This window comes from Sciurus vulgaris (assembly GCF_902686455.1).
Source record: "Sciurus vulgaris genome assembly, chromosome: 3".
NCBI classification, from domain to species: Eukaryota; Metazoa; Chordata; class Mammalia; order Rodentia; family Sciuridae; genus Sciurus; species Sciurus vulgaris.
The window spans coordinates 148,713,488-148,736,678 of record NC_136463.1 but is presented as its reverse complement, the minus strand read 5'-3'; the positions used below and the strand labels follow the sequence as shown (position 1 = coordinate 148,736,678).

The following is a 23,191-nucleotide window of genomic DNA, read 5'->3' as shown; positions in this document are numbered from 1 at the left end:
TCTTATAGGAATTAAGCCCAGAAACAACCCATCCTGATTTCCGAATTTGGTTGACAAGTTACCCATCTCCGACTTTCCCCGTGTCAGTACTGCAGAATGGCGTGAAGATGACCAACGAAGCTCCGAAAGGTTTACGGGCTAACATCGTCCGATCATACCTCATGGACCCGATCTCTGACCCCGAGTTCTTTGGCAGCTGCAAAAAGCCTGTTAGTGATGGCTAAGTCTTGTTACCTCGGCCTGTAAAGCAATTCAAGTGGCCCCTGGTGATCAGGGATGTGTGTGCTGAGTAAAACTACAAATTAAATAGGCCTCCTGTACTCCAGTGCAGTTGGTTTTGATTACTGATTATTGACTGTGCTGAAGTCAATTTTATTAATATTTTATTTTAATTTTACCACCAGTCTCATTCCTGCTCAGTTGAGATCTTATGGGGTGTCATTAATAATGTAGCTTTCTATTTAGAAAGTCAGCTGTAAGCCATTCCCAGTACAAATCTGCAAGGTTGGGGAATCTTGTTTCAGGATATTAACTGAGCCCTTTGCTATTTGGAGCCATATCTCTAAATTAAAACATAAAAATATTTCCTCCATATAACTATAATGAGAGCCAAAATGATTTTCCTCCTTGATTGATGGGACTCATAAGGGTCTTTTTCAACATCACCAGGCGAGCAGGGAAAACACCCACTGGTTTCATGATTAGAATTCTGCATGAATGTCTGTGACCCAAAATTGTTTCACAGTGCTTTTACCATAATTAAAAATGGAAGAGTTTCTTTTTAAGAGGGGTTATGAACCTTAGTAAGTTTTGCCATTAAAAAGCTCACACTCTTGATGTCTGAATGTGGTTTAAGTGTACATCAAAAGAAAACATTCAAAATAAAGAAGTACTTTCATTAAACATAAGCCCAGGCACTAAAAATAAGTACCTATGTTTAAAACTAAGTCAAAGCTTATCCTGAGCCTCTAAGAGCTGTGCTGACTAGTTTTTGCATTGATTAGACCCAGAGAAAGCAGGTTACCTCCAGACAGGTGGTGAGGGCATTTCTGCGTCTGATAGGCTGAACAGAGATTCTTTGCAAAATGTAACTCAGCCCTCCCTTTCTTCTAGATCAAAAGGCCTTGCCAGCAGTAGTCACAGATTTTAGAGGTCCAGACACTTAGGAAATGCAGTCCCAATCCAAACCTCATTAAATGTAAAAGCAGCACTTCAGTTTTGCTGTTTTAACTTTTTATTTGGAAATAATTTTAAACTTACAGAAAAGTTGCAAGCATAAAAATAGTATAAGGAACACCCCAATATCCTTTATCCATGTTCACCTTTTCTTAACGTATCATTCTGTTTGCTTTATAACTTCATTTATGTTTTCTATATTTATCTGTGTTAGTCTATATGTCAGTTGTCCTTTATTATCCATGGGGAATTGGTTCCAGGACCCCCTTGGATATCAAAATCTTCAGATGATTAAGTCCCTTATATAAAATGCCACAGTATGTACAAACTACATAATCCTCCTGTATACTTTAAATCATCTATAATTACTTACAATATGTAATACAATGTAAATGCTATGTCAATAGTTGTTTTACTATCTTGTTTAGGGAATAATAATGAGGAAAAAGTCTTTGCAATACTCAATTTTTTTTTAAATTTTCAATTTTCAATGTGAGATTAATTAAATCCATGAACACAGAGCCAGCAGAAGATATGGAGGGCCAACTGTGCATGCATGTGTGTACACGTATATGTATGCATACATATATACATGTACATATATGTGCACGTATGTGCATATATGTACACACATGCATGAACATATGAGTGATGCCCATTTGTCCCTTATTGGAGATACTGATTTTGATCACCTGGACAAAGTACTGACTGATTTATCCACTGTATAATAACTGCTTTCCCCCTTGCAATTAATAATCCATCTGTGGGAAGAATCTTTAGGATCATGTAAATATTCTGTTCTTCATCAAAATCTGACCTCCTATTCAGACTTTAATATCCATCGATGGTTCTTGCCTGATTGAGTTATTTTTATGATGGCTGCAAAGTAATTATTTTCCAGCTGTAGCACTCTGCACATTTGACACTTGACACACCGTCATAAGCAACAGCTATCCTCTCTCTCCTATTTGTTTATTATTTATATGGACTTGGGAATTTCTGAGGAATTTAGTCCCAATGATTTATAACTCATTACTGAGTCTTTTGATGTTCAAATTGTTTCATATTTGGCCAGAGGGTATTCTTTTAAACTGGTTTCTTTTTACTTATTACAGGTCCTATCTTTTTAAAAAATTATTATCATCATCATTATCTTTTACTTCTCTGGTATAGGATGTTCCGGAATCATCTGTATCCATCCTGTCCTAGTCATAGAACCTGCCATTTTTCTGAAAAGTTCTGTTTCCTTTTTTCTTTCTTTTTTAAAATTTTTATAGTTGTAGATGGACAGCATGCCTTTATTTTATTTATTATTTTTTTTAGTGCAGTGCTGAGGATCAAACCCAGTGCCTCACATATGCTAGGCAAGCACTCTGCCACTGAACCACAACCCCAGCCCTCTGTTTCCTTTTAATGGCAAATGCTATTAGAGACCACAATCTGGGGATTAGATAAGCGCATTGCTACTGCATTGTCTTTGGTTCTTGACCCTGTCATTGGAGAGAATTTGGAAATAAATTCATGTACAGATATATACACACATACACCTACAAACAAGTACATATGCATATACTGATTTATCCACTGTATAATATCTATATGTATAAGATATATATATGTCGATGTCTATATTTTAGAAGTGATGGATTCATGCCAATACTTCCAATTTGCATGCATCTTCCCAGGGTTCTTCCATATTTCTATGTTCCTTCTTCTACCTTGAGAAATCTGGGTTCCAACAATGACACATTTGCAGATTTGATAATTCTCTAACATATCCAAAATAGTTTCAGAATTAGCTCAGCATGTTTAACTTCAATTTCTTTGGTTAAATTTATGCTATTTTTTCTTTTGTTTCTCTCTCTCCTTTTGAAATTTATTTTGTGAATCAACTTTTCTCTGCTCTTGAATAAAACTTCGGGCATCCCCGTGACTTTTCTCATTCTTGTTAATTAATAAAATATCCTATAGTCATTTAAAATTGCATAGCCAGTCTTGACTCAGAAATCAGAAAGTATAATGCAGTATATTAATCATTACTTCAAATTTTATTCCTAATATTTTACCTGGAACCTATAGTTGATGAGTGTCATGCCATCACAGGAAGAGGATAGAGTTGGCATACTTTTATAACTCCTCTTATGTTTGATAACTATTGATACTGACCACAGTTTATTTGGGGGATGAGGTGGGAAGAAGCAGAAATTCCTGTTCTGGGTGGTAATACTTAGGGGTTTAAAGATGACTCTTTGACTCTCTTATGGTTCTTCTGTGAGTTTTAAGTAGTCTCCACTACTGTCCATCCCTGACGATAACCCACCCACCTTGGCAGTGCCTTGCTTTCAGATGGCAGCTTCTAGACCCTTCGGCTTCTGGTTCTACAGCATTCCCCTCTGACAACTCTTACATTGGGATGTAGACTTCTACCCCCAATGTAGAAGTTGTTTTGACCAGAGCATCTTCAAAATGATCAATGACTTCCACACCTAGCCCATGCTACCCATCTGCTCCTTGGGGGTCCCATCAGCTTGGCCCACAATCAGAGGGAGTGTGGTGATTTCCCTCTCTTGCCCTCTGCCCTGCAGCCACAGATTGCTCTCCTTTTTCAAACATGACTTTTGTACTTTTCCACCTGCCCAAGCTGCAGGGAATAAGTATTAATTCTCTGAGTGACCCAGTAATTCCTTCTCAGCAACTTCAACTTGGAAGGTAGACCTCACCCACCCTTATTCCTTGGTAGTGGGAGAAGTGAATTTCCAGCACAGAAGTTAGTATGACTGAGGAAATCTCTTCACAGATCCTTTCTCAAGCTCTGTTTTGACCATTTGATATTCTCCTTGTGGGTTTTAGAGCTGTTTAATTGGTTCAAATTATTTTCTTTGAAATTTCTCTGTGGTAGTCTGGGATCATACATTCTTGCCTTGCTTCAGTTGGCCCCTCCAAAATCCTTTAAGGCAACATTCAATTAGATGAGTGTACTAAGCTTCCTGAAAATTGGGTGTATTTAGCTATGTATGCTAAATACAATACAAATGGGCATGTTTTTTGCCTGAGGAGTCAGTAGAAACACAATTCTGTTTTAGTTATGCTTTGGGATGAATATATTTCTATGCTATTTGTAAGCAAAGGAATTTAATTACTTTCATTTTAAAATATGGTAAGTAAAATGGGATGTTAGGAGAAAAAATAATGATGTGGCACAATTTCTTCTCATTACAGGAAGAATTCAAGAAATTGCTTTATGGCCTCTGTTTCTTTCATGCTTTGGTACAAGAGAGACGGAAATTTGGACCCCTGGGGTGGAATATTCCTTATGAGTTCAATGAGACTGATCTCAGAATCAGTGTACAGCAGCTCCACATGTTCCTGAACCAGTATGAGGTATCATAAAAACCACACATTATTTATTACATTGTGTCTGTACAGTAATCAGGGAACTTTGATTAATTCTACTCCTATAAAATAAATAGCAGGGTAGTTCCCAATAGCTTATTAAATAGTACTTTATTATAACAGGATATTTAACTACTCTAGTAGGTGGTCAGAATGTCACTTTATCTCTAGGAACCTGTATTTTATTATTTATTTTGACACATAAACACCTATAGAGATTGGAAAGTAATTGTATTTATTTTGAAAAGGATTTGAGAAGACCATAAATCTACCAGCCTCAAAAATGAGGAGGGAGGTGACAAAAAACAAAAAGAGACCAATTTTCTTGTTTTCTAGATCATGGCTTTATTTTTAGAGAAATGTTACTATATCTTTATCCTGGAGTTTGGACCATTTGTCAAGAAAACAAACTATTTTAGTAGTTGGTATTAACCCGAAGTATAGATTCTGGAAAAAAGCCAAAAAGCCTAATATCACATCGACCACATTTCATTCTCTACAATTCTGATTCACTGTCTCTCTTCCTCTCCCTTGCCCTCCTCCTCACATAACATGGTGGTAGTCTTTGCTACCTATTTACATTTGGATTTCTAATGTTTATGTGTTTGAAGAACTGTTTGGTAAGTCAACTGAAGTGCCTATAAGGATATGAAGCTTTTTCTTTTTTAAAAGTTGGTCTTCTAGATAGTGGACTGAGACAGACATTATTATCCTATGTACATGTATGATTACATGAATGATGTGAATCTACATCATGCACAACCATAGAAACAAAATGATGTACCCCATTTGTGTATAATGAGTCAAAATGCAGTCTGTAAAATTAAAAAAAAGAAAGTTGGTCTTCTATATCTTAGAATTTTGTTCAAATTTAGTTGAAATCTTTAATTCACTTAATCAATGGAGTATTAAAAACTTAAATTTTTGAAACTTTTCATGAATTTGGTTTATTTTGTAAAAGGTTTGCAAACCTTTTAAAGGCATCAAATTCTGTTTCTATAAAAGCAAAGGAGGAACTCAAAAAATAAATATTGAGAGCTCAAATGACATCTAAACATGTGAAAAACCTTTTATCTGAGTTTCTGTGTTTCACTGGACAAATGCAATAAATTGAGGCGGCTTCAATTTTACAGCATGTAAACTAGGCAAAATGTCCAAATGAATCATTAATTTGATATATTTATTTCTTGTAGTAACATTGGCCAAAAAAGGGTAATATTAATAATAATAATAATAATAGAGGCAAAAAATTCAGTGATACAGAGTTTGAGGAAATATTTGAACTAAAATAATTATAATACAAAAATATAAGGAATAAAAAGCTCTTCTAATTAGAAATTTGTTCTGAATACCTGGAGAATATATTCTAATTTAAAATATAGTCAGTAGTGAAGAGCCATTTGTATGCAGGTGTGCAAGATTGGTTCAACATTCAAAAATAATTAATGTTACCATCACATCAATAGATTGAAGAAAAATCACATACCCATATCAATAGATGTACATGCAGAAAAAGCATTTGACAAAACCAAATAGTCATTTATAATAAAAAATACTCTCCATAATCTAGAAATAGAGGAGAATTTCCTCAAGAGAATATCTACAAAAAGTTTACAACTAACATCATACATAAATGGTATTCAGTATGACTGCCATTATCATAAGAAAAGAGAAATTTGGACACACACAGAGGAAGGACAGTATTGAGAAAATGAAAGCAGTTTGGTTTGACTACCACAAGGTGAGAAGCACCTGGAGCTACCAAAAACCAGAAAGGCAAGGAAAGATTCTCTTGGAGGCAGTGTAGGGAGTGTGGTCCTTGATCTTGGATTTCTGTCCTTCAGACCTATGAAACAGTAAAATTCTCTTGCTTTAAGTTACCTAATGAGACATAGAGAAATAATACAGGAGACCATCATGATAATCCAGGCAGGAGATGTTATGAGTATAAACTATAAAGCATTTAAGCTAGGAGGGGGAACATGGTAGAGATACATTTGGATACATAAGGAAAAGGACTGAAATGACTTAGATGACTTAGATATTAAATGGTGAAGGGAGAGGGAGAACTGGTGTGAATAGTTTTGATTAATATTCATTAATCCAGATGAGGAATAGTGTCAGGAATTCATAGATGTGTAGCAGGTTGGTAAGTGAAAATCCAGGTAAAAGAAGCAGAGCAAGGAATGATTATCATATGGAAATCTGTATCCATGAACAGTTACCAAGGGTTGCCTTTCTCCACCTGCATCAACCCTCAAGCTAGAAAACTGATGCTCAATTATTTATTATCCTGTCTCAACCACATCTTGCCTCTCACACTCCCTCTGCCTGCCTCTATCCCATGCCCTACATTACTTTACTATAGTCTACTTTGTCTTCTCCATGTGTGATGTGTTCTTTCACATCTCTGAGCTTTGGCATTCATATTTCCCTCAATATGATTTGCCCTTTCCTGTGCTCCATCTTGATCTACTTTTGCAACTCTTTCTTAAACAATCAGTTCAGACAAAGGAGCGAAGTTTACTTCCAACTGGCACATTTTTACATGCCACTAGGACTGACAATCACTTTGATCATCCTTTGTTGAGACTCTTGATTATCAGGTGTGGATACCTACAAGAGTAGGAGGTGATTTCCAAATCTTTTTATCTTTCATGGTCTACTTACCCATCATCTCTGTGATACTGTTTCTAAGATACTGTAGTATAGTGCCCAGAAACATATGTGTCTAGGCTCTGGCAGCCTTAACAGAGTTGGTGATAGACCTGGGTTACTGGGAACTACAAACTTTTGCTAAGAAGTAGAGTATATTCTGCCAAATCATGAGCCACTAGGTTATGAGCTTTGATTTGTTTATTCAGGCATCCTTAGTGCCTAGAACACTAGTGTCTACTGTGTAGTGCTCTATAGAAGTGACTGTTTAATAAGTGAATCTTAGTGAGTGAAAAGGTCTTCACGCTCTCACAATAAAAATGGCAAAACTACTATATGTTGAAATTTGGAACAATAATAATAGCATTTATAATAAATAGGAAATGGAAAAAAATTCAATAAATAGTATTAGAATAATTGGTTATTTGCTAAAGTTAGAACTTTTATACTGTGTAATTCCTGATTAAGAAATTAGAAAAATTAAAATATAAAAGAAGAAAATACAGGTGGATATATATTTTCCACTTGGCAGGTGGGCAATTGCTTTGTTTTTCTTGTTTTGGTCAGGTCGTGTGTGTTTGCATGTGTTCATGAAAAGTTCACCCTTTACCCTTCACTCTCATCCTAATTTCATCTCCAAGGCAGTCAGCATCACACCTTAGACATATGTATCCAGACATTTCCTATGCATATATAAATATGCACATACACATATACATAAACACAACATTTATACGATCTTTTCCCTCAAAAACAATATTTCAATTTTCAGCTTGCTTTTTTGTGTTTGTTGCTTTTAAACAAACTCCTGCATACATAACCTTGAATTCTAGTTGTTGACTTGGAGTTCTGTTGCATCTATGCTCTCTCCTGCCCACGGGTCCAACTTTGTTACCACAGAACAAGAAAGTAATTCAAGCAGCAAGCTACTACTTGGGGACTCCATCCTATTAACTATGCCTCTGAGAGAAAAACACTCCCCCATTTCATTGGTACTGTTTGTAACCAAACTGCTGAAACAGCAGGCATCATTTTCCCCACAAACTCTCAGGAGTATGTCGGCCAAGTTTAACCCTTTTATCCTTAAATCCAATTCTCCTCCTCCTGATCTCAGCTGCGCCTGCATCACAAAGTCCTCTTGGGAGCTAGCTGGTCCATGTGTTGCTCCACCTCACTTATTATTTAGTTAATTTGCATATGAGTTTTCTTATTTTTATGAGATGGAGCCTGTCAACCAGGCAAGTCCACACAGTGTTTGCATCTGGTCAAACTCCTCTAACACCTGCAGCTGAGGAATAAAAGTACTCTGGAGTTATGCTCCATTGTGTTTCTCCTCAAGGTGTTGCCCGCTGGCACAGTCTCCTATGTTCTCTGCCTTAGGTTCCAGTCTACTAAATTAACAACTCCCATAATTTCCAACCCTAATTCAATAAGTTTCTCCTTTCAGATCACTACTACCTGTTCTTCCCTAGTGTTCTTCTTCCTATCGAAGAATCAGTCCCGAAAGTGGGGTCCCTGGAATGTTGGATCTATAAACTTTAAATTTTAACAGATAGCTAACTATAAGAGGGGAAAAGGGTATACAAAGGTGATGAAAAAAATTCTCAAGAAAAAGTGCTATATATTAATTAAAATATTTTAAATATTACTCTAGCAAAATACCATAGACAACTAAACACCATAAAATAAAAGGCAAATAAAAATAAATAAAAGACAAATAAAAATGGGAGAAAATACCTAAACTTTATCTGGCAGACTATAAGGAGCTTTTAATAAAAAGAAAAAAATAACATTCAGGTGAGAAAAATATGTAAAAGAATGGAGAAGTTTCTAAAATAAGAAATACAAATGGCAAATAAACACTTTAAAATGTCAATATCAAAAATAATATTAGCAAATAAAAATAGTTTTATGCTTTATCAATTTTTCCCCAAATGGTAATACTCTGTTGGAAGCAGTGAGAAATAGAATTCTCTCTACTGCTGGTTGGTGTATAAGCTATTCATGCTCAGGATAAAAGAAATTGCAATGTGAAAAGTCAATACCATCGTGTTTGAAAAATATTTTAGAATTCATATACTAGAGGATAAAATGAAGAGCAAAAACAAAAAATAGAAAATCAATTTCCACAAATTTGATAAATACCAGTTTGTAAGAGTTTATACAAATAAAAACTGTTAAAACTTTAATTGAAAAAATGTAAGAAGCTAGTGCACAGAGGAACAAATACTGTTAAACATGAAACATTATCACTAGTATTTTTAAAAATACAACTTGAAGTACTTAATTAGCAGAAACTTTTAAACTGGAGGCTACAATTGCTAAACCTTCCAGAAAAGCAATTTAGTAACATTGCAGATTGCTTTTATAAGCTCCTTTCCTTGGAATAGAAATGGTCATTTCAAAGTATTTTTAAAGAATTTTTGATGAAATACTATAGGAAATCTCATGAGATTTGGTTGAAAAAAAGTAAAATTGAACTTAGTGTGTGATTCCAACTGTCAAAATATATGGATGTAAAAAGGGTTTGAAGAAATTCTGTACTGATTATATTGGCTTTGTTTTGCATGTCGCTCAGCAAGGCAAGGTTTTTAAGAACGGCGTTTTGGTCTCATTTGTGACTCTCACATAGTAGGCACTCAAATGATTTAGTTGAAGAGTAAATGAGTTCACAAGCAAATAGGAGTACTAGTCTCAGCATTGGCTGAATGGAAATGAAATAACACAAAAGGAAAGAAAGATCCTGGGGAAAACTGCAACAATTGGTAGGTACACATATAAAGGGAAATCATACCTCTTGACTGGTTGGCGACTGAAGCTCTCGATTTCAGGAACTGCCTTACGACGCCCTGCGGTACATGACCGGCGAATGCAACTACGGAGGCAGGGTGACCGACGACTGGGACCGGCGCACCCTGCGCACCATTCTGAATAAATTTTTCTGTACAGAATTAGTTGAAAATACAGAATATAAATTCGACTCAAGTGGCATCTATTTTGTCCCGCCTTCTGGTGATGTAAGTATGCCCTTCAAGAAATCTAAAAGCCATAGTGATACCGCCGGTTTTCGGTGGCGAGTTCTGCTTCCTCGAATGTTTGAACATTGGAGACGCACGCCAAGGCATGCCTGTAGAGCAGGTTTTATTAAAGGTAGTAACACAGATCTCTGGGGAGGGAGAAGGGCTGGTATTCTGGTATCCCAAGAAGTGAGAGGGCCCTGCCCCTTTTATAGACTAAGGTTTCCTTTGTTCGCCTGCTCTCTCCCCCTTTATCTCCTGGTGACTAGGCCCAGGAGAAGCTGGTGGGATGACCAAAAGGTGGGAAGCAGATAGGCAAGGGGAAAGGGCCAAATGGAGTGATCCAGGCGGGTAGCAGCTCAGGGGGCATTAATTAACAACTCTAGGTCTGCAGCCTTTGGGGAGGGGTAGTATAGGCAGGTAACCTTGGTGATCAAAGGACTCTGGAGACAATGACATTCCAATCTCCCAGGGGCGGTCTCCAAATTCCCAGATGCAAACTGGCCTCCATATCCACACACATTTGACCTGGTCACCTATAATTTTGGCTTCAGTAGAACATGAAATTCCTATGGGAGCTGTGATTTTTTTTAAGTTTTGATTTTTCCTTTATTTTATTTTTGTTAACACTTGTGTGTGCTTTCTTCAGTTACATGGGGACAGAGCACACATGGAATTAGTTATTTGCTGTTATGTGAGGAGTCTCAGAAACATTCCTCACCCAAGGAAAACTTCTTCAGTGGCCTGAAATTCTATCATCTTGAATTCAGTTCTTTGAGTAAAAAGACCTTATCCCCAATTAAAATGAATATACACATGAGAGGAGTTACAGAATATTATTAACAGTAATTACTAATATTTATATCAGAAGTCCTTAGAAGTAATCATCTCACTAGAGCATCAAATTAACATTGGTACTATTATCCCTTTTATAAATGAGAAAGCAGATTCATTAAGGTTGACCCGGGTGGACATGTCAGGGAGTGACAGAACCACTGAGGCACAGGCTATGGTTTCCTTCCGCTCTTCCTTGGGTCCTATCCATTGCCTAAATATTATCACACAATAGATACCAAGGGACTTCCAGGATAATAAGTTTGCTTCTCATTTGAACCCCAGTAGTCAAAGGGCATATGTCAAAAGTCAAATACACGGCCACATACAGACACATACTCCAACTCTCCAACCCTAACCCTATCATCCCCTGGGATTAATGTTAGCTAAGGGCAGACGTCACTATGGATGAAGGGGAAAATCAGTCCCAGAACCACATCACTGATCGGATGGACTAAGTCAACATGAGGAGTTAGGGTAATAAGATAACCAATGATGAATTGTCAAATGTGAAAGAAGTCCAATGAAGTAAGATGAATGTAACAGGGTCCATGTCATAAAACCATTAGTGACCAAACCTCCTTTGCTCTGTGTTATGTTTGTATATGATTATATTTATAACAAGGAAGGCATAAAATTTCAATAGAAGTCCATGTGAATAAAATGTGTGTGCACAAATGTAAAAAGATGTATAATGTTAATAGTAATAATCTTGGGACAATAAATAAAATAAATAAAATTTCAGATAATCTTTACTTTTCTGAGTTGGGTGGATTTCCCACAATAAGATTAAACAAAATAATCAGAGTAAACTAGAAAAGATTATCTTTATTTTGATAAGTTAAGAAGAGTCACAACAAAATGTAACACGAAATTCTCTGGAAGAAATTTCTCAATGAAGTTACCAGATTTCTCCTTCCCTTGTTTAAAAACCCATTCCAGTTCAATGGGATATTTCCTTTTTCTCTCAAAACATGTTCATATTGTTTTTTAAACTTGGGCCCATGTTGAGTTGGATGAGCCTTCAGTATCCAGTCTCACCTTCATCCAACTCAGTATCTAGAGTGTCAAAAAACTATCGCTCTTAATTGTGAAGTTCTGCAATGCGATTGATTTCTAAACTCTCAACTTCTTGTAACTTATTTTTGCAGCATAAAAGCTACATCGAATACACAAAGACTCTGCCACTGACCCCAGCACCAGAAATCTTTGGAATGAATGCCAATGCAGATATCACTAAAGATCAGTCAGAAACTCAACTGCTTTTCGATAACATTCTTCTTACACAGGTATGTGTGTGTGAAGGAGTTGACTGCTGAGCCTGTGAGGGATGCTCTCTGAGCCTCATGTGCCAATATGGTAGAGGTTCTGACATAATTCTGTCAGAGTGGAGGGGCATTTAAAGGACAAGAAAAAACACAGCATACCTTAAACATAGAGTATGTGAACATGCAATTTTTTTTCATCTTTTTTAGAACCAAGATCCGTTCTGTGAATAGTATTCTGCTTCTCATCATTTCCATTTCTTTCTTACATAAGGCTTGTCCAACTACATTTTTTTTTGTTTTTAAAAAAACTTCTTTAAGGTGGAAAAAAGAATTTCAAAGATACTTGGGAAGCAGTTTGAAGGCAAAAGCTATCTAGAATTTAGCCTGTTTTATTTTCCAGTCACTTAGGAATTCAAAGCAACTATTTTTAGTGACTTACCTTTATTAAATCTTCCAGAGGGTCTGGGAATGTGACTCAGTGGTAGAGCACTTGCCTAGCAGGTATAAAGTTCTGGGATAGATCCCCAGCGCCACATACATATATATGTACATACATACATACATAAACATTTCACCTACAGAAAAAGATCTTTTCACAGTAATGTTTTATCAGGTAATATAATATTTAAAGCATATAATTGGTAAGTACAAAATAAAAAGGGTTAGAAGAAATATGCAGCTGATTCTTGGCAGACATGCAGCCCTACTGGTGAGAGCATAATGCATCACAGCTAGGAGAGCAATCTTCAAAGGTACCAGAATTTAGCATGTTGTGGGCATCAGTCAGTATGTTTGAATAAAACTGTTTGTTAACTGTTTGTTAGTCTTGCTTGACTGTTAAGAGATCTTCCCTTGTATTATTCTCCCTTTAAATGTGCTCAGTTTTTTAATTTTTGAAAGGAAATTAATCCAAATGACAAGAGTTCCCATAGTGATTGAATAAAATTTTAAGGATAAGTGTCCAGTCAAGCAAATTATCCTACTAACTGAATTCTAACTCATTTTATAGTTTTTATGGAATCTTGATAAAAATGAAAAGTTAATATTTATCTAGTACTTATTGTGTGCTAGCAAGGTTGTAGGCACTCTCTTTAGAGCATCTTAATACTTATGACAATCCTATGAGGCAGGAGCTATTATTCTTCCCATTTTACAACTAGAAAACTGAGGCACACAAAGATTCAGTAGTTTTCCTAATGTCAGCTGGTACAGTTTTGAGACAGGACACAAAGCCAAGTGGCCTGGCTGCCACTAGTTAGGCTCTAGAACCTGTGCTCTGAACTGCTATCCTGTAGCTCCCCTTCTAGATTCTAGAAATGGTGTATGACTCAACGGCAGAAAGCCAAAGACGCTGAAAAATGTAAGAATTAGGAGGGTACTATAATGTGTTCTTATTGACAGAAAAGTCAACAGAACTCCTATTTCTAATCAAATCTATAGTGACATTTTCTAACAAGGCAAAAAGGACAAAGACTTTATGTCCATTTTACATGTTGATGGCATTAAAGTCATTGTTGCCTGGGTGGCCATAAAAGTATGTGAACAAACAGGAATAAGTAAATCTTTAGGAACATTAGCTGCACGTAGTACATAATAGTCTGGCAACAGGACATTTACTTAAAGTGTCTTTTGGCTTTATTTAAACTTGATGGGGTGTGTCACATTATAGAACACATAAAACAGTAGGCTCATTCCAACAGAAAATGACTCAGAACCAAATGAATAAGTTTAAATTCACAAGGGTATCTTCTCTGTATGTGTTTCAACAACCTCTTTTAATATCCTCAAACTTGGATTGGAAGTACAGTTATACTAATGGGTAAGCAGTAGTTCAGCGAATCATGGTTCAGAGAGAGACCAGAACTGCATGGCTTGGAGATCATGTTAATGGTGATAAGACTTTTTGTATTGTATTTAAATAAAAGATATTAGAAAAAATAAAAGAGGGAAGTATCAGAATTGTGACTTTTTGCGAGATCATTTTCATATGCTTGACTGCTGTCCTTCATTTTGAGTAGGAAAATTGTTTGGACTTAGAATATTAGAAAACTAATAGGGTGCAGGATCTCTAAAAGTGTTAAACTCTGTGATGTCTCCTTAAAAATAAATTTCACTTTTTAATAAAGAAAAAATAACCCTTAGAATATTCCAAATGGCAATTGTGAAAACTCCAAGGACAGGTAGTAAAAGAGAAAAAGCTAAGATAAACAATTACAGATAAATAGCACACAATTGCTCTTTATTCTTATTATCAGTTGGATATTACCTTCAAAAACCTGCCACCCACCCCAGTTATATGGTTTTGGTGTGTGAGAAATACATATAGGAAGTGTCTATGTTACTGAAGTATTTTTATCACATCTTTTTGATGGGCAATAGGCCTGGGTTTTGTGTGTTTTCTTTTAATGGAGGCACAGTTATTATTAGAAAATAAGAATATTTTTAATGATTTTATAGAACATGTATGTCAAACTGCAAATAGAAATCAGCATTTGATTCTTGAAATGCAGTAGAAATAGACATTTCACTAGTTTTGGTCAAATGTTCATCATCTTTTTTGTTCTTTATGATTTGTTTTTATATATTTAGTTGTAAACCAAGGACCTTGGTATTAAATAAGGTATTATATGGAAATACCATTTTTTTACTATCACATAATTAAAGCTTACCAATAATTATTTATAGTATGACTTATAGGATCTTACGGTGGTGGTATGTGATGGGTAGGTAGAAACTTAAGTAAAAATAATATTTATAGCATAAAAACCAGGAAATGTAAAATCTGAATAAAAAAAGACTAAACACAATTTCCTTGGACTGGAAAAAATATGTATTTTCTAATAATGCTATTCTCCTTCAGTGCACACACAGGCACACACACACATGCACATACATTCATTTATTCTGAGAATTTAAAGAGGTTTTCCAGAAAATATAGATTCATTTACACAGTGTCACTGTAAACATAAAAAACAAAAATTGAGTTGAAATTCTCCTTCCTTGCTTCCAATGTGAATCACTAAAGTCTGTCTTTTCTCTATAACTCTTCCAACTGCTTAGAGAAGATGAGCTTATTTTCTTTGCCCTGCAGGTTCAAGGAGAAAACTATATTTCTACTTTGGTGACCAGTAGGCCCCAGAGTTATTAGCAAATATATTTTGCAGCAAGCTTTTTCAAAGCAGATCAGATTCTCTCCTCACCGTCACTCCAGCAACTTAAATGCTTTTCTCTCTCTATCTGCAGCATCTGATTCACCCCCTTCACCCAGGCAGCAAAACCTATATCTTATTTGCTTTCTCCAGATCCTCTTTCGCCTCTGAACACATCACATATTACTCTTCTTCCTCTCTTATAATCGTATTCTCTAAGAAATTTCTCCTCGTGACTGTTATCATCGCTTTAATAAATGTCATATGAATGCTCATGGATAAAATAGCAGAACAGTATTCATGCTTATGAAGATTTACCTTAGGATTTTTCCTTTGCAATTATTCTTAGAACTTTATGAGGATTTTTGAATTATCATTTGGATTCTTCATAGTCTCGTTCAGCAGGTGCTGGTGCAAAATCATCAGATGAAGTAGTAAATGAGGTTGCTGGTGACATATTGGGTAAACTTCCAAACAACTTTGATGTTGATTCTGCAATGAGGAGATACCCAACAACTTACACTCAAAGCATGAACACTGTACTTGTCCAAGAGATGGGACGGTTCAATAAGTTGCTGAAGACCATAAGAGAATCATGCATTAATATTCAAAAAGCAATCAAGGTAAGATGAAACACACACACAAAATCATTGAGCTAAACATAGCATTAATCTATTTAGCAAAATTTATTAGACATAAGTACTGGGCAAGCACTGTTCTTGATTCTGTGGATTAAAAAAACAATTCTCTATTTTTGAGGACCTTAACAGAATTCTGGGAGCAACCGTTAAAACAGCTAAGTATAGAGTGTGCTACATAGCAACAGAGCACTGGATAAGGTACATGCTAAAGAGACACAAAATGTTAAGGAATGAAAAGAAAAGCAAAAGCCTCTGATCTTGTGAGTTTCCATTTTAACGAGAGAAACAAACCAAAAATAAGCAAATACACTTATACTCTTGGTAGGTGATAAGTTTCGTGGGGGAAAAAAAATAAAACAGGGTAAGGGACTAGAGAATGATGACTGAGAAGCTCTGTCAGTCAGACTGGGTCAGACCCTTCTGAGGTGCTGACCCTTGGACAGGCCAAAAAAAGGGAAGCCAGGGGACTTCTGAGGGGAAAGCATTTTAGATAGAGTAAAATCAAGAGAACAACTGTGGCATGATCCAGGAGTATCAGAGAGATGACCGCTGTGACTAGCGCAAGTGAGCATGAGGTAGACGGCAGAACCAGATCGTGATGGCATTGTCAGCCATGCTTAGGATCTTGAATTTTATTTGAAAATACAATGGTAAAAGGAAGGCTTCAAAAGGTTTGAAGCAATGAAGTTAAATGACCTATTTTACATTTTCAAAAAGTCACTGTGACCCCTGTAGAAAATCTTGTGGAGGACCAGGAGGAGCACAGACAGAGGCTCCTTACACAGTTGAAGTAGTCCCGCTGAGCTGGCCTCTGGTGGTTACATTAGAGGGAGAGAGATGTGGTTGCTTACGCTATTATGCCTTAGGAGTCTACTAGGGCGGCTGAAAGCTGATGTGGGAGGAGTGGACAAGAGAGGATCAAGGATCACTTCTGGTTTGGCAGAAGGAAGTAGAAGGCTTGGGGAAGGAACAGGTTTGAGGGAGAAAGTCAAGAATTATTTTTTGGTCAGATTAATTTTGAAATGCCTCATAGACTTAAGGGAGAGGTGGCATTACTGTTAGATATGTGCTTTAGAGTTTAAGAGGGAAGTGAAACCTGGAGATAAATTTTAGAGTCGATGGTATATTTATTATATTTAGAAAAAAATTTATAAATTGTCTCATATATTTTGGTTGTACAGATGAGCCTAGTTTACTTTGAGGCATCAATTTCTCCCATCCATTCACCCAAATTATATGAACCACTTGTGATTTTCTTCTTATAGGTATGTATATAGGTATAGAGATGGTCAGCACTGCATTTATAATAGAAAACAGCAGATGACTAAAATCTAAATATTTATTCAGTGGTTATGTTAATACAGACAATGGAAAGCCCATCACTAAAAAGAACACAGCAGATTTATAATTGCTGATGAGGAAAGATGGCAAGACATATCAATAAACAAAAAATAAAAGTGTGTAGCTTTACTTTTTTACTCAATTTGTGATTTTTAAAAAATGTACATATGATCAATAAAATTATAATCTCCTGAATTTACCATATCTGCTTTATCATTCTCCCTCTTTATGTATTACACACACACACATATCTATGTAAATTTTTTCCTAAATTATTTAAGAATAATGCTGCTTATATTGTACTCCTTTATCTCTTGATAATTCAAGGCATACTTCCTGAGAACAAGGGTATTATTTTACAACACTACAATATACTTACCAAACTCAAGAACATTAACCTTAATATAATATTTTATCTGATCAGCAATCAAAATTCCAGTTTTGTCAATTGTTCCAATGATGCTATTTATAGCTATATATTTTTTCTGGTAGAGATTCCAGATAAGAAAATGTATATCTTATAAGTTCATTATCAGGAGGAATAAAATTTAAAATCTTAAAATCAAGAAGAAGGAGAAAGAGGCAGAGAAAGGGAAAAGAAAGGTGTATAGAAGTATTGGACCACTTAATTCACAAACTGACCTAATTGGTATATACAAAACACTGACTCCAGAAAGAATGTAATGTACTTTCCTTTTTCAAATTCACATATAATTTTTATAATTATTGATCATATGAAAAACCATTAAACATGTCTTAATAAAAAATTTGAAATGATCAGAGTATATTCTCTGATTACAGTGGAACTAACTTAGAAATGAATAACAAAAATTGTGAAATTCCCATATATTTGGAAATTCAGGAAGATAAAAACCTACAGTTTAAAGAAAAAATTGAATGAAAAATTAAAAATCATTTCTATTAAAGCATAATGAACAAGCAGTCTAGCAACATATTAAAATTGGGGAATGCATCTTCAAATGTATATGTTAGAAAAACAAAACACTTAATGAAATAAAAGCAGAAACTAATGAAATAGCAAACAGACATATAATAGAGATAGGCAACAAAACCAGTCATTATCTTAAAAAACTAATTAGACATGACCCAGAAAAAGAAGTAACAGAAAACTAATGTTCACACAAGTTAAGCAACCAAAATCTGAAATGTTCCAAAATTCAAAACTTTTAAACCACTGCCAACATGACCTCACAAGTAGAGAACTCCACATCTGACCCGACAGTCACAATGCAGGTGCTCCAAAAATATTGTGTAAAATTACCTTCAGTCTATGTGTATCAGGTATGAAACATAAATGAATTTTGTTTAGACTTAGGTCCTATTCCCTGTATCATATGTAAGATATATGATATATTTTCAAGTATTTCAAGATCTAAAAGCATCCAAAATAATTCTGATCCCAAGAATTTCAGATAAGGAACACTTAATAGAAGAAAGCTCATTATAATAGACACTGTAGCCTAAGAGGTCTGAAATAGTACCATGAAAATGTATGCCAGTAAATTAAAGAATGTAAATGAACGTACAAATTCTTGAGAAAGCATGCTACCCAAATTACACAAGAAACAGAAAATCTGTAGTCCTCTGTTTATAAAAGTTGAATGCTTAATTGAAAAACACCTTCATGTTGGTAGCCTTCTTCTGATGTCTAATGAATCTGAGTTGTCTACTTTTAAATAAGAATGGGGGAACTTTAGAATATGTAGAAGGAAATGAGAGGGAGGGGGTATGAAAGATGGTGGAATGAGACAGACATCATTACCCTATGTACACGTATGATTACACGAATGGTATGAATCTACATTGTGTACAACCATAGAAACAAAATGATGTACCTCATTTGTGTACAATGAATCAAAATGCAGTCTGTAAAAAATTAAAAGCTTAAAAAAAAAAGGGAGCACTATACTATCATGTTGAAGGGCCATTATAAGAACACTGCTGATTGCTGACTATGGTCTTCACTGTAGAGTAATCTGGGTGAGCTCTTCAGCAAAGAAACACTCAGCATCATTATGTGTCATTATATGTTTCTCCTTGACCTGGTTCTTCCTGTTTCTTTCCTGGAAGATAAAGATTGGCTTCTAGCATTTTGGGGGCTGAAAAGGTATAGAGACCATAGAAATCTCAGCATTTACTACCCATGCATTCACTTAATACCCTTGACTTCTGTATGATAACTCTCTGACTTCAAATGGACCTGGTATCCCCCACTCCAGGAATTTCTGCATTTTCCTTTCCAGGTTACATTCAAGGTCAGGGATGTGCAGTTAGGGGGAAGAAGACCTAGGGATTCGTTTTATAAATCAGGTTTCAAAATCCTTCCTCATTTCCTCTCGGTCCGCGTTACTTGGGGCTATTAATTTCCAAGACTTTGGAGGATTCCTCAGTGTATATCTAAGTGATTCTTAGCTTTCCTTTCTTCCAGTTCAGCATCAGGTGCTTTTTGTAACTACTGAGTCAACTATCAGCAGTCCACATGTTTTGTAGCTCCCAAAATTATGTTTTCATTATCCCTTTCCTTGTGTCCTTTCTGCACTTGTGGGCTTATGCCTTTATAAAAATAAATTTCTTGAATATTGTTGCAATGGAATTTTGAGAAGAAGACAAATGAAATATGTGTGTTTAATCCATCACATTTACTGCAAAATCTTCTCCATATGTTAGCTGAAATAATATTTTCACTATTGGAAAAACAGAAATGATAATCATAACTGGCTCAATTGCAAGATCAAATAGGCAGGGATTTTCAAGAAACTCAAAGTTTCAATATCTGTGCCTCAGTGATTCAAAATGCAACAAGGTCAGCTAGACTTCACAATGGAATTCCAGATATTTTAACTTTTCAAACCGTTTCATGTAGTTTTCCTAATTTAATATTTATCACTGTCCATCTAAGAAGACAGATTGGAAATATATTATTAGTCCATATTAGAGAGATAAATTAAGTCAAAGTTAGACTGTGATTTTCCAGTTAATTTTGTTTAGAATAAAACTTAATATTTTTCTAAGGACTAGTTCAAAGACTTCATGCCTACGTATAAGCGAAACAAGTATCTTTACTCTGTTAGCATGATTGTAAAGAAGGTATTTAAAAGAAGACTGTTCATAATCTATTCTGTCGTGTTAGCAAGGTTAAATGTGTTTCAGGGGCTGGTAGTGATGTCTACAGATCTTGAAGAAGTGGTCAGAAGCATTTTGAATGTCAAAATTCCAGGAATGTGGATGGGTAAATCCTACCCAAGCCTTAAACCACTTGGCAGTTATGTGAATGACTTCCTTGCAAGACTAAAATTCTTGCAGGTGAGTTCATCCAAATTAACACACATTGTTATGTTTCTTCTGACTTCATTTTCTCCATCAGAATGCCCAACACATGAGTATTCTGTAGTTTCCTGTGAGGGCCAGACACAAATGGCCACTATTTAATAACATTTCATATAATGTATGTACTTGTCACATTGAATAGTAACAATAGCAGTACTGGAAGTGGAAGTTCTGCCTTTGGAGTAGGTATTCATGTTCAATGATGTTAATGGCATTTGAAAGGAGAAAAACATCTGGCATATTGATTTTCCCTTTAAATACTTGGCATTAAAATAGATGCTAAGAAGATCTTATAAAGATAATAGAGGATCTTATAAAGCCAGACAAGTTACTAGTGAGGAGTTTGATTTCTTCATTTCCTGACAACATTTTTGGTCATGAAATCACCTCATAGTTGGTTTAGCACAAGACACAATGACCTCAATGGCTAATTGTTTTGGAAGTGTTGAATGGGAAGAAGCCTATCTCCTAATTACTGCCAATATTGGTGCTTAACTGTGCACTTCTTAATAGTTATATCCATGAAATATCAGTTAATTTCCCAGATATTGTATATGAGGTATCAAAAACTGTGAGGAGATTTCTTGAGGGACAAATTGACTTAATTCCCTTTTTTGTAGTACTGGGCCTCTGTTCTATGAGTTGGACACCAAGGAATTAAGATTGTTCTTAAAAGATGAGGCTGTACTTTGGGCTCTTATAGGAAAAAGCTTTTCCAGTTTATTTTTTCAGACTGTCTCCTATAATATTGTATATACTTTTTAAAGTCATTATTCAACCAGCTCACTATTAAAATCTATGATATTAATAATGAGTCTTGATATTTCTAAAGACCTTAAACTCTTACTCCCTGCTTGTTTCAGGAGTTCCTTATGCAATATTGTGTTTCCATATGTCAGATTTCATTATATTTTGATGAAATAGGAGGAAAAACTTCCACAAGAATATTCTCCTGGGTACTAGTGACTAATTTTACTCTAATAGAGTAAAAATATTTTTAAAGAATAAACCACATGACCAGACTATGAATCTCTTCTGTTCAACTAATTAACATATTTTGTGCAACAATACATATTAGATGTTCACTATGGTGTGAAAGAACATTGGGCTTGTGTAAAACAGACATTTGTATCTGCATTCTCACACATTGTAATTCCTAAGCTTGTGTGAGAGAGATGAAGTTGAAAGTCAGAACAAATGCTGAATATGCTACTTATTTTTGGCTTTTCATTCTTCAGAGTTCATTTACTAGTTTGGTTAAAGATAACTAAAGTGTTTGGGGACACATTTTATCAAGCAATGTTGTTTTCAAAATTTGAAGACTCTATTATTAGGACACTTGTGTTTTGATCCACCACAGCAATGGTATGAGGTTGGCCCTCCTCCAGTCTTCTGGCTTTCCGGCTTCTTCTTCACCCAAGCCTTCCTGACTGGAGCCCAGCAGAACTACGCCAGAAAATACACTATTCCCATTGATCTCCTTGGGTTTGACTATGAAGTGATGGAAGACAAAGACTATAAAAATGGTCCTGAAGATGGTAAGTAAAGTAAGAGAATGAGTTTGCTCTTACCTGGGCACCGAACAGAATTGTAACTTCTTGCTTACCTTCCTCAGCTATTAAAAAAGTAAACATCGTGTAGGTAACTTAGCCTCAAAATGGTTGGGAAAAAGTTTATGGGAGAGGCTATATGATAAAGTAAGTGGGGCACATTTACCTAGCAATAGGTCAATCTGGAAAAAACAAGAGTATATGTCCCTGTATTTTTTCAGAATTATGTAAGTTAGAAATTACTTCTAATAAGTTAAAAAATAATCATCAAATTAACAATACATGTGCTAAACAGCCATAACCTTATTTTGACCTTGGGGTATCAGGATGATACCGCTTTGAACAGAAGAAGATTATTCCTGATCCCTCAAAGAGCATACTTTTGCAAAGTTCTAAAATATGTCATTTTTCCTGTTATGTACAGAATTCCAAAACTTATCACTAATAGGAACATTTGTTTTATGATTGACCAATTGGTTGTGAGGAAATCTTTTATTTTCCTTATCAATTGCTTTTCAACTTTGTGATGACTCTGATGTTTTATTTCAAATTCGGTGGAGAGGGTTTTAAACTATTTTAAACAAGTATTTATAAAAATGCTATGGATTCCTAAATTTTACCCAATTGGTGCTGTCTTTAAATGAATGGTATCTATTTCTAAATAACTTAATATATACTGCCTCAACTAATGTGTCAAAGTCAACTCTTCTTATTCATCATTGAGTTATGAATTCACTGGTTCACTTCATTAGGTACTGGAGATATCAACAAGGAAACATTAGCGTCTAGTTCCTCGACCAGCTTAAACTTTAGTGGGAG

General features: G+C 35.4%; 1 protein-coding gene across 4 annotated transcripts in view; it reads left to right on the top strand.

Moving 5' to 3' along the window:
• Positions 1–23,191, top strand: part of DNAH7 (dynein axonemal heavy chain 7) — a 350,205-nt gene that overhangs the window by 314,423 nt on the left and 12,591 nt on the right. For all 4 annotated transcript variants that reach the window (XM_079132564.1, XM_079132563.1, XM_079132565.1 and 1 more), the window contains 7 exons: positions 9–209; positions 4,396–4,557; positions 10,056–10,241; positions 12,227–12,364; positions 15,885–16,115; positions 20,646–20,798; positions 22,183–22,360. In XM_079132564.1, coding sequence (XP_078988690.1) covers positions 9–209; positions 4,396–4,557; positions 10,056–10,241; positions 12,227–12,364; positions 15,885–16,115; positions 20,646–20,798; positions 22,183–22,360 — 1,249 coding nt within the window. The remainder of the gene's footprint in view (positions 1–8; positions 210–4,395; positions 4,558–10,055; positions 10,242–12,226; positions 12,365–15,884; positions 16,116–20,645; positions 20,799–22,182; positions 22,361–23,191) is intronic.